The sequence below is a fragment of the Pteropus medius genome, unplaced genomic scaffold (assembly GCF_902729225.1).
Source record: "Pteropus medius unplaced genomic scaffold, Ma_sr-lr_union100, whole genome shotgun sequence".
Lineage (NCBI taxonomy): Eukaryota > Metazoa > Chordata > Mammalia > Chiroptera > Pteropodidae > Pteropus > Pteropus medius.
The window spans coordinates 5,550,759-5,563,321 of NW_024349224.1; the positions used below are offsets into that span (position 1 = coordinate 5,550,759).

Genomic DNA, 12,563 nt, shown 5'->3' on the forward strand with positions numbered 1-12,563 from the left:
AAGAAAATAAAGGTACATATTGAGTTTTGAGAAGATAGCCAGTGTCTGTATTCAGTAATAGATTTAGAATTGAGGGAGGTGGAAGATAAAAGATAGCATTTGGTAAACAGCACTAACCTATTTTTTTAGTCCATCTCCTAGAAATTCTGCTAGAGGGCTTATTTATTTATATGAATGACTTTCCAGAGAAGGAGGCCTCCACTAAACACATTTAAAGAGTTTCAACAGGAAAAGTCACCCAGGGCTGTCAAAAAAAGAAAAAAGCAAAAGAAAAGGCAGCTAATCAGAGGTGCTAATGCTCGGCTAAGAAACTGTTCTTGGATGAATTTCATGGCTTTTGAGGCCCAGAGAAATAGCTTACCCTGTCAGTAGTTCCTCTCAGTAATGCTGTTATAAGCATCTGTCTTCATTCTTCGTTGACTGTGATCAGTCTGACTGCTAACGCTAGTGGCTTCCTACTCCTATTTCATAGTAAAAATACAAGTGGCGTGTAAAAAAGAACTTAGGTTCCATGTGGGTTTGTTTACTTGTTTTAATTTTATTTACTATCAGATTTGTTGTCAGTCCACTGAATAGAGAGTAGCCAATTGCTTGATCACCCAAATATAAGACAATTCAGAGGAAATTTTAGTCTACTTTAAGGTTTATCGTAATACCACAAGTGGATTTAAAATGACAGATAAGGCGAAGAAGTACTGTGTCTTGTATCTATGGTTGCCAAGAGGCCCTCATTTCTTTATTTTCTTAATTGCATCAGCAACGTAAAGTTACATGAATAAATTTGTCACTATTGATTATAGGTTTAACAGAAATATTAAAGGGTTAATTACTAAACGATGATTGAAGAGATAGCTTTTCCTTGTTGGAAATATGAGTGAAGTTTTCCTTAGATCACTTTCCCAAACTTGCTCTGTCCACAGTGCCCTTAATGTCTGTCATTTTTCACAGTGCCCCAGACCAAAAGCTCTGTTTAATGAATAATGAGGTCCAAACAACTTAATGAGTATGTCGGAACAATCTAGTAATTGTTTCAAAACATAAATTGAAAGAAAAAGATAATATTTTTATTTCTTAAATGACCATATTAATTACTAATGGGGTGTATAGGTAGATGTGTTGTTCACTTTACACCTCCTCACATCTTTGAAACAGAATGGATGCTTTCTTGTTTCCTGTTTCATGCTGATTTTTGCCTGGCCCTTGATTTTTTTCCCCAACTTTTTATTTTGAATAATTTTAGGCTTTTAAGAATGTTGTGAAAATTCATATAAGGAGTTTCCATATATCCTCCACTCTGCCTGTATCTATTCACAAATATATGACTTCATCCAAAGTAGTATAGCATGTTAAACCTGAACTGTCTAAGCTGGTAGTTCATACAGTGGTTGAAAAATGTCCCTATATTTTCCTCAAATTTTAAGAAAGCCTTTGGTGCCCTTGTAAGTTTGTTGTAATACCCTGAGTCATCTTGGTGCAGTTAGAGATATTGGACTTAAGTTTTTTTTATAGGTATTCGATAATAGTTTTATGTTTATAAGTAAGTTTCAAAGGTTTTCTCTTAAGACACAGAATAGTAAGATCTGGTTCATGAAGGATTTCTCAAAAGTAAATTCCTAATTATATTAGTGTACCTCCAAAATATTCTTAATATTTTACTTACTTTCTGTAGATCCACTGTTATATATTGTGTGTTACAAGATTTTAAAAATATATGTATTTCTGCATTTAAAAATATTAAAAATAAATTCTGGAAACTATACAATGATATTGAATAAAGGTACATTTTAGAAATTGCATTATTTGTTTTAAATCTGTAATGAAGTATTTTTGAGCTTAATGTTTTTGTTCTGTTTCAATGTAGAATTGGTGGATCCAAATATTTTTATTCAGCCGATCACAGAAGAACGTGCTTCTAGGACTTTGTATCGCATTGAACTTCTAAGGAAAGTGCGGGAACAGGCACTCCGACATCCACACTTACTGGAACGCTTGAAGCTGTGCCATCCAAATCCAGACTTACCAGTCTGGTGGGAATGTGGCCCTCATGATAGGGACTTGCTTATTGGAGCAGCTAAACACGGGGTGAGCCGAACAGACTATCACATTCTTCGTGATCCTGAACTCTCATTTATGGCAGCCCAGAGGAACTACAGTCAAAGTAAGATGGCTCATTCAAGGACGTCCACCCCACTTTTACAGCAATATCAAGTAGCACTTTCTGCTTCTCCTCTTACCTCTCTGCCTAGGCTCCTAGATGCCAAAGGTGTTATTCTAGAGGATGTGAAAGTTAAAAGTGAAAACCTTAAAGAGGAGCCTCCATCTTCGGAAGAAGAATCTATGTCTTCTGAGGAAACCAGGACACTAATAAAGTCTGAGCCTGTAAGTCCAAAGAATGGTGTGTTACCACAGGCTCCTGGAGACCAGAAATCCAGTGGGAAAGGCGAGGCTGACAGGCGCATGGTTGCAGCCAGAACAGAGCCCTTAACTCCAAACCCAGCCTCTAAGAAGCAGCGGGTCCGCAAAAGGGGATCAGAATCTAGTTCCGACTCGGACTCCGACTCCGAGAGATCGTCCTGCTCATCCAGGTCATCTTCTTCCTCGTCTTCCTCCTCTTCCTGCTCCCACTCGAGGTCGGGCTCTAGTTCCTCCTCCTCCTCTTCTTGTTCTTCAGCGTCCTCCTCCTCCTCCTCATCCTCATCCTCCTCCTCATCCTCCTCTTCATCTTCATCGGAAGAAAGCGACAGCGAAGAAGAGGAAGCCCAAAAGCGAGGTATATGCATGACATGTTTTTGCTATTTTAAGGCATCATTTCAAGCACAAAGGATTGATTCAGATAACTTAACCATGTTTGAATTGTTAGCTTAAATTTTATAGGCACAGATTTTGTTAGGGAAGCACTATTGAACAAGAAACTAGAATTACTGGCGCACACTTTCTGTCCAGTATTCAAGGCATTGCAAAACAGCTTAGAAGAATTAGCGATTTTATATGATAATTTTATTTCTTTGTGATTGCCTTAAATTTAGCATTATATTTTTCTTGGAAAAAGTTGATTAGCGACCAAATGAAAATTAATACTGTATTACAGCCACCCGGATTCTTAGGTCAAGCAGTTAGACCAGTAAGAGCATCATAGGCCCTGCTTGGCAGCTATCTATTCAGAAAGAGAAAGGAAACAAACTACAGCTTGTCAGTAGTGAAGCGTTAGGCAGCCCTTTTCCACAGGTGTCCTTGCAGAAGTCCGGTTCAGACGCAAGTAAATCAGTTGACATCGACTGGGCTCACTGTCCACTCTGGCTTACAGATCCGCCACACCTCACAGGAGCCAGAATCTACAACAGTTCCATAGGCATGACTTTCAGCGTTGCCACAAGGAACGTGCTTAGTTTGTAAGAGTCCTCTACATTGACAGTTGTGGTATCCTCATCACATATTTGTGATCTTCCCAGTCCAGAGGCGCCTGTCAACCGGCTTACCTGTTTCAGAGAAGCAGACCTAGGGAATTAACTGAGGGTCATATTTTATGCATAAAAGGAGGTTTTATTAACCTGTTGTCCTCAAACTCTTTAATGCCACTTAATTTTGCTTTTGTGCTAATTTTAAAAAGAATGAGTACTTTATTTTATTGTAGGTGAATTTTTCTTTTTTTTACCATTTGTTTTTATTTCTGACCTTTTCAAGTAAATCTGAATAGTTATCTAAGATTCGAGAAGTATATGTAAAATTGTTTTATGCAGTCTTTTTAAAACAGTCGTAATCATTCTTAGCAGAAGGTGCCCCTCACATGAAAGCCTATGATGAAGAGAGTGTCGCATCACTGAGCACCACTCAGGATGAGACCCAGGACAGTTTCCAGATGAACAATGGGACACCGGAGTCTGCTTACTTATTACAAGGTGGTTACATGCTGGCAGCTTCATACTGGCCAAAGGTAAATGAACAATTTCTTGCTGAAATAAGTCATTTTTTATATTGCTTTAATGATAAATATTATTATTAGGTCACTGTAAAATATGTAGGATAACATTTTGGTATTAGCATTAAAAGTATCAATTATTATCAAGTAAATTAGGTCCAGATAAATGTGTGTGCTTCTCAGCATAACCTTAGAATGTTTAGAATGAAAGATGATGTTATGTTCATGTACAAGTTAATATTCGAGTGCTTTATGAAATTCATGCCTTCAACTGAGTCTCTTTGAAGAAATTTACTATAGGCAGTTGTGACCCAGGGGAAAAAAAATTATTAAAGTACATGTGCATTTAGTGGTAGCAGTTCAAATTAGATGAATACAGTTCTTCCATTATGTGGCTAGACTAGGTTCGAGAATACTTGCCTTCAGGAGTGAGACTGGGAAATGGGGGAGTAGAGAACTCTGTACTCTTTTATAGACTCCTGAGTTGTTTGAATTTTTTAAAAGAAACCTGTATTTTGTAATTATAAAAACAAAAATGTAGAAAAGTATCTTTATAATATATTTAACTTCACCAATGGGAATTTGTACTTGTAGAATGTCTTACAGAATTGTGTGTGTGAGAATACATATGCATACCAAATACGCATATAGCTGGGTTAAATCCGTCAAGGCTCAGAGCCATTTGATCTCCAAAGGCCTGGCCGAATAATTAAAATTATACTTTGATGTTGCATGCTTTTACAGGATCGTGTGATGATCAACCGATTGGATAGTATTTGTCAAACGGTTCTGAAGGGGAAGTGGCCTTCAGCTAGAAGAAGTTATGATGCCAACACGGTGGCTTCTTTCTATACCACAAAGCTGTTGGACAGCCCTGGCGCAGCTGCAGAGCACAGCGAGCCCAGTGTGCCCACTCCGCCAGGCGCCGGCCTTAAAGAAGAGCACGATCAGTCAACACAGATGTCAAAGGTGAAGAAGCATGTACGAGAAAAGGAGTTTACAGTGAAAATCAAAGACGTATGTTTATTTTTATTGCCCTGGGACCTGATTGCGATTGCGGTGTGCAGCATGCTTTTCCTGCAGATGGCTGCCTGCTCTTACTCTTACTTCCTTCACATACTTGTTTTCTGGTACTGGGATTGATTTTCTTTTGATATCCAAGTTATTTAACTGAGTGTTCTACTAAAGGGATCGTCATTAAATATGTTTCTCTACCTATATTTCTGAAAATAGTCCTTCTGCTGATCAAGATGCTTTCTTAAACAGTCTGACAATTTCTAATCGTTGTGGTTCTTTTCCATAATATTTGAATGGTGTGTCACTGCACTTTCCGTTTTAAGTATTTAGCATGGCCTGTTATCAGTATCCTCTCATTTTTCCGTACTTTTGAAGCTAAATTGATTACTCAGTGTCTTAAATAAAGGTAATGTTTTCTAAAATATCAAGTGACTAATGTACATAGGGACGTATTTCAGAGCTGAAAGTGTTACAATGTACTTGGTCATGTGAAAAACTTGGTTTTGCTCAAGTATATATAGTACATGGTTTTTTTTTTTTCACTTGAGATAGAAATTTTAATATGCATTGATTAAATATTTTCAGTTTATTATGAGCAAAAGAGAACTTGATTAATATTTCAAGGTTTTTACTTCACTTTTTCTAAGAAAAAATTTAATATCCCATAGCGAGATTTTTAAAAATTCTTTCTTTCTTAATAATGGTGTTTGTTTCACAGGAAGGTGGTTTGAAGTTGACATTTCAGAAGCAAGGGCTTGCTCAGAAAAGGCTGTTTGACAGTGAAGATTGCACCCTGGGACAGCAGCAGTACCTCACTCGACTGCGGGAGCTTCAGAGTGCGTCAGAGACCAGCCTTGCCAGTTTCCCAAAATCTGTGCCTGTGTCAGGTGAATTATGCTAGTAGTAATTGCCTTAGCGTGACATATTTCCTATCATTTCCAAAACCTCTTTTATTTATTCTTTTAATAAAAATTCCTCAGTCTTTTAATGGTGGAACATCTCTTAAATCTGTAATCAATATAATTTTTGATATAAATAAATATTGGTACTTTTAATATGACATGTTAAATTGTAGAGGGCACTTTAGTTTGGGGAGCTTATGTATTTGGTACAAATATCATTTTATCAAGTAGCTTTGTACAGATAAATTTTAAATAGCATTTCAATATAAAAACAAATTATAAGCGTAAAGATGAACACGTAAAGTACAAATTAATGGTCATTGGTAAAAGTTAAATTGAGACATTTTAGAAATCCAATATAGTTCAGATATCTATAGGATACAGGGATGGTTGATGACAAATCCCTGAAAGGTATCTTTCACTCTCATGGAATACTTAAAGAAACGAAAGTTATTACTGGAGAAGTATTTGTGTAACATCAGATCCTGCTTAGGAAAGGTGACTCTAGATTACGGGCAGCATTGGAAGCTGAGCTGGGGAGCGATTGGAGTTTAGTGGTCATGAAGGAATGGGGTTGATGCAAGGCCTTTCGTTCATATTGGAATAGGAAGCATGAAAAGTTCTAACAAAATAGAATAGTATTTTTAAAAGTGATACTTGAAAAAAGTCTATTATTGCAGCTTAAATATACTATACTGAAAGAATTTTCCAAATCACGTAATAGTCTCTTAATCTGATTATAACAGCATTCACTATGGACATAATGGAAGCTTTTCTCTTTATAATGTATCACATTCCTATGTGCTTTTATATGCAAAAATGATTTTTAATCATTGTAATTAGTTATTTCTTACCATAGGAATTTTGAAACTGAGATATAGGAAGGTAAGTGACTAAAATAAGGTTCCACAGCAAGCCAATGGGCATTATGTTTTTCAGGGTTAGACAGGACTTGCTCAAAAAATTCTTGAATAATTGAAAATGCATTTCTCACTATAGCTGAGAACCATTTTAAACAAAGATTCTACCCTTAATAACATTTTCTTTAAATAAGAGAGATCTAGATTGTGCAGAGAACAGGAACTGTGTCTTACTCATCTTTGAACCATCATAGTACCTCATACATAGCTATTTCATAATGAGTGAGTGCATGGAACTGTTTTATTCACACCTCTTACAAACATTTTTTATTTTATTGAGTGCCTACTGAAATGAGGAATGAGAAAGTCGGTTTCATTTGCCAACTAAACAGTGGTGATCTTAAAATACCTTAGGTAGGCTGGGCCAGGAGGGACTATGGGACATCGAAGAATGAGTTTATTGTGATAAAGAGGAACACAATAAGAAAAACTTTTTAAAAGTTTTAGAAGTCGTGAAAAGGCCGAAAGAAGTTTCTTTTTCTTTATAATTAATAAATAATAAAACTTACTTATTAAAGAAAGGGGAAAGGTTTATTTTGTACCTGCGAAAGGCTTACTTTTCCCTCTGAAAAGGGGAAGGAAGAGAAGATGTGTGACTATTTCCGGGAAAAATTGATGAAGTCAAAAGTTGAAAGAGACTTAGGTTACAATTCTCCAAGTTTTTAAATGAGAAATGGGTGTGGTATTTTTAGTCTTAAGAATTGCTTGATTTAGGATATGTAAACTAGAACTAACACTTCCATATATTTAGAAAAGTGATTACTTTTAATTTAAGAACTAGATTTTTATCACTTTTGCATTTTATTCCATTAGGTACTTCCATTCAATCAACTCTTGGTGCCAATGGAATTATATTAGACAACCAGCCTGTAGTCAAAAAAAGGCGGGGAAGGAGGAAGAATGTGGAAGGTGTTGACATCCTCTTTTTTAACAGAAATAAACCACCTAATCATGTAAGTAAAGTAATATCTAAAAAATACTGATCCTTGAGTCCAAAATTTTATCCTAATATATGTATTGCTTTGTAGAATAATAGCTAGGAAATTAGAAGTACACTACATTATTTTAGATTGGCTCTTAAATGAATTCAGCATTGGCCAAGATTCATAAAAATCTTAGATGTGAAAGATTTAATAGACTTTTAAACAATTTATTTTTTTTCCTCTTCAAAAAGAATTCATTCTTTGGAACAACATTAGAATGATAAAGCATGGAAATAACATTTTCATTTGGTGTTTTCTACAGGTTAACTTGGGCTTAACCACCTCACAGATTTCTACAGGGATAAATCCAGCACTGTCTTATCCTCAACCTCAAGGAATTCCTGATACGGAAAGTCCAGTTCCTGTTATTCACCTTAAAGATGGAACTAGACTTGCAGGCGATGATGCACCAAAGAGAAAGGATTTGGAAAAATGGCTTAAGGAGCACCCAGGTTATGTGGAAGATTTAGGAGCTTTTATTCCTGTACGTGATGACTTTGAAATCTTGCTATATTTCATTTCTATGATTTATCAAACTCATAATGATGAAGCATAAATTCTCACCCACATAAATTAAATATGTGTTCTGCCCAAGACTTAGGGAAATTAACAGAAAAAAATAATTACCATCTTTCCTATGATACAGTACAATGTCATTTTCAGTTTTTCATTTTGCATTCAATAAGTATTTAACAATAAAATCACCTTCGATATACAGAGTACTATGTTAGGCCCAGTGCAGGTTGCAGAAATATTAGACTTCCAATCCTTTCTCTCAAGAGTTGTTTTAAAATAATAATAATGGTCGGAGTAAACATTTGTTGAGACCGCACTGTGCGCCTCGGCACTTAACATGCGTTGTCTCATAGCAACTTTATCAGAATAGCATCGTCGTAGTATTTTATAGGTAAAGAGATTGAACACTGAAATTTAAGTAAACGGTCCAGTGCCACATAGCTAATAAGTTTAAATCCAGTGTCCAAACTACTCCTAAGCTCTTTTTCATGGTAGAAGGATATAGCTTCTGTGTCTATTATAATTAATAAATTATATTAATCAAAGATGAGAATCATTATATTTCATTTGCATTTTTCTTATCCTCCGAAATACACACTACTATTATCTAATGGGCATTTGGCTTTCTTACTCATAGAAATCTATTAATTTCATTTTGTAATACTTTATTATCAGATGCTTATGTATCAAATTTTGTGGCCGTCTCCCTTGATAGGACTGTGTACTTTGTAAGGTAAAAGAGTAAAGTGTACCCTCTGTACAGTGATGTTCGGCCTGTTCCCACTGCCTCCATTGTGAAAATTGAATGGATAATACAATGAAGCTGTCCACTACCCTGTGAGCTTCTTAAGGACTGTGTCCTCTTCACCTTTGGATCCCCGGCACGAAGCAAATTATTCTTGATATAGAGAATAGTATCTAGCTTCCTGTAAATATTTATTGAGTCAATGATTAAAAAATGAAAATCTCTAAAGACTAAAAGGTGCTATATAAAGTTAAAGTGATTATTATTTTATTAAAAGAAAAAAATTACCTTTTTATTTTTTTTTTCACGAAAAGGAAATATAAGCTCCAGTCCCTCAAATGAGACCATCTGTAGTATATATTTTAATTGTATCTGTAATGTGTATTAGTTCAGTATTTTACATTGCTATTATCACCATGAAATAACCTAGTAACCCAAAACAGTGACCCTCCGTCTTAGCTTTTGAATGCCTTTCATATTCCTAGTTTTCTCAAAGGGTGCCGCAAATTCTTAAACTTATTTAATTCTTTTTGATTAAAAAAAAAAAAAGGCAAATAAAGCTCTTTTAATTTTGAGGAGAGGAATTTTCACAAATCTGATGGGCAACCATAGAATGAAAATTTCAATTCTAAACCTGAGAATTGTTAATTCAACACTATAACTTCTTAACATGTCAGAAAATAATGTTCATTTATTCAGTCAGTAAGACCTTAGAAAAGATAAAACAGTGAAAAATATCATGGCGCTTACCTGTCTAAAGGATTCTCTTACCACTGCAAATAAATCTTTATTAATTTTTTTAACTTAAAGCTATTTATTATTTTTACTGCAAATAAATCTCATATCATAATGTTTTATATAACTTAAGATTTTAAAAAGCATTTATTGCAATAAAGAATATGAAATAATAGTTTAATTTCCCAAGGATACTTTACATTAATGATTTTTTTGGATCTCATATTCTATTGTGATATAACTATTAAAACATGGTTTATATAACAGAAGTATGTATAAAGTGCCCCGGAAGCAGATAAAAGTATAACTACTCTGCCTAGGGAGAGTAAAGTATCTGGGGAAAGATAGAAGAAAATAGAGCTGGTGGGTGATGAAAGAATTAGTAGGCCTTTGACCATGTTATCAAAAATGGAGGATATCCTAGGCATTATAAAACAATTATGAAGAGCATTTAAAAAGGATAAAATTGTAAAGCATATTCAGAAAACAGTTACTAGTCTAATATTCCAAATTATGTAAGGGAATGCGTCAGTCGATAGTAACTGGATAGAAAGGATTGAATTAGGTCCCAGATGTGATGGGGCTGGTGTGCCATGCTGAGGAGTTTGAACATTAGTCTCTTGGCGTGTTCTGGTTGGTTGGAAATAGGTACAGACCTCAAGCCTTCCTTTGTTAATAGTTGTAGAGGTAAGAAGCATGGTTTCTATGGAAAGAGTTGTTATTGCCAGCCATAGCCACTTGTTGGCTGCATGTCCTTGTGGAGGGTAATCTCCCCACGCCTGGGTTCCCATTTATACCAGAAGAACAGTATCTGTGAGTATTGTGTGGATTACGTGAGAAGGTATAATAAAGTCTATCAGTGAGGTAAAGAGAAATTGGAAGTCACTCGTACATGTGTGAATGAATTGTCTCATAGCCCAGTGAAAATCTGATGTTGCTGGTGAAATTTATCAGAAGAACAACTAAACTATACAATTTTGTGCAAGCTGCTCCAGCATTATTGGTTATTCTTTCCAGTAGCACTGTAGGAGTACAGTGGTCTTTTAGGTCGTTTGAAGAAGGTGCTAGAAGTGTCCTCATTTCTGGAGCCTACTTTTCTATAGAACGATAAATTTGGTCATCATGATGGCCTTGAAAAATGTTTAAATTTATAATTTGAGGAAAAGATTCATGCAATAATACTTTAAGTCTTATTTAATATTTTTATTATATTAAATATAAAAATATAATTTAAACATTTTCGAAGTTTAACTAATGTCAGTTTTTCAGTATGCCATTGAATATATGTGCTGTGATATATATGCTATATATCTTCAATAAAGGATTAAGTTACTTTAATCAAGTCACTTGTATTATTTGTACAAGTCAAGATTTTAAAGCTATTTCTATGTCTGTTTATTTTAGAGAATGCAGCTCCATGAGGGGAGGCCCAAACAAAAAAGGCATCGTTGCAGAAACCCCAATAAACTAGATGTTAATAGTCTTACTGGAGAAGAACGTGTTCAGTTGATTAACAGAAGAAATGCCAGAAAGGTATCCATATATTTGTTGTCCTTTTATATTGGTTCAATTTTAAGAGATCTCTAAACCTAGCAGATTTGTGGGAAAAGATATTTACTATAATTTTATGCAGTCTAATTTCAAATCCCATATCTTTGGCTAAGCTATTAAATGAAATGACCAAGTCACTTTACACAGCTGTGCCTAAGTAGTGGCACTGCATCTGTGGCAGTGGTTCTCAACAGGGGGCAGTTTTGTCCTCTAGGGAACATTTGGCAATGTCTGGAGAGATTTTTGATAACCATGCTCAAGAGCAGGGAGGTGGGTGGTGGGCGGGGAAGGACGCTACTGGTACCCAGTGGGTAGAAGCTAGGGATGCTGCTAAATTTTTATAGCATGTGGGACAGACACCCACAGCATGCACCCAAAGAGTCTGTAGTGCAGAGGCTGAGAAACCCTGATGAAAGGGGACAACATTCTCATCATAGCCATCATCGATTTATATATTTATTACTGTAATTTTCCTTCAGATGGCCGTAAAGTGTCTTGTTTACCAAAATCGGCATATTATGTAATTTTCTGATACATGGAAATAAAATGTTTTAAAGATACCTACCTAATAGGCTAATATTGGAAGAAAACTACTTTTTAAAGTTACAGTTTTAATATAGTTGTGTATCAACTCATTAAAATTAATATTTAAAATTAATACTAATTTTTGTTCCAATTTTGTTGAGATAGCTTCATCAGCTTTTGTTGGTACTTTAAAGTGATGTCATAGATGTATTAGAGAAAGAACCACGTGACATTTTAGAAATGGTTGACTTAATTTTGTTAAAAATAGCTTCATCTTATAACAAAATTAGAATTACTAGATATGACAAAGTTTGTTTTAGCATGTTTTAAGAAAATGGAGAATTTTTGTATTTTTACTTGTTAGGTTTAATAATAAATACTCTAAATTTTATTTTTAATGTGATAACCTGATAAGGGGCCTGTTCATTTTCTTTAATTTGTACAGTTCTTTATTGTCCTGAGTCTCTTGAGTACAGACTTCAGGATTCATGAGTCATCAAGGCAAAGAATCTACCTGCTAAATCCCCCATAAACCACCTAGAGGGCCTCTAGTTTAAACTGGAGTTTAATTAGAGGGTAATGAAAAAGAGAAGGGAACAGAAACTACAGAGACTAAGTTAAAGATGATGGGAAATACTATATAAGAATACTAATAGATGTATTATAACTGGCCATAATTAAAACCCATCTGTATCCTATCATCAAGACATATTATGTATTCATTGAAAGAGATTTGGAAGAAGAAATTACTCA

The 12,563-nt window shown here is 35.0% G+C and overlaps 1 protein-coding gene across 13 annotated transcripts in view; it reads left to right on the forward strand.

The window, feature by feature from the left end:
- Window positions 1-12,563, forward strand: part of CHD9 (chromodomain helicase DNA binding protein 9) — a 102,747-nt gene that overhangs the window by 83,230 nt on the left and 6,954 nt on the right. For 6 of the 13 annotated variants that reach the window (XM_039880868.1, XM_039880864.1, XM_039880870.1 and 3 more), the window contains 7 exons: window positions 1,862-2,770; window positions 3,768-3,931; window positions 4,661-4,933; window positions 5,652-5,820; window positions 7,569-7,708; window positions 8,001-8,222; window positions 11,139-11,267. In XM_039880868.1, coding sequence (XP_039736802.1) covers window positions 1,862-2,770; window positions 3,768-3,931; window positions 4,661-4,933; window positions 5,652-5,820; window positions 7,569-7,708; window positions 8,001-8,222; window positions 11,139-11,267 — 2,006 coding nt within the window. The remainder of the gene's footprint in view (window positions 1-1,861; window positions 2,771-3,767; window positions 3,932-4,660; window positions 4,934-5,651; window positions 5,821-7,568; window positions 7,709-8,000; window positions 8,223-11,138; window positions 11,268-12,563) is intronic. The other 7 variants (XM_039880871.1, XM_039880866.1, XM_039880872.1 and 4 more) reach the window with 3 other exon arrangements.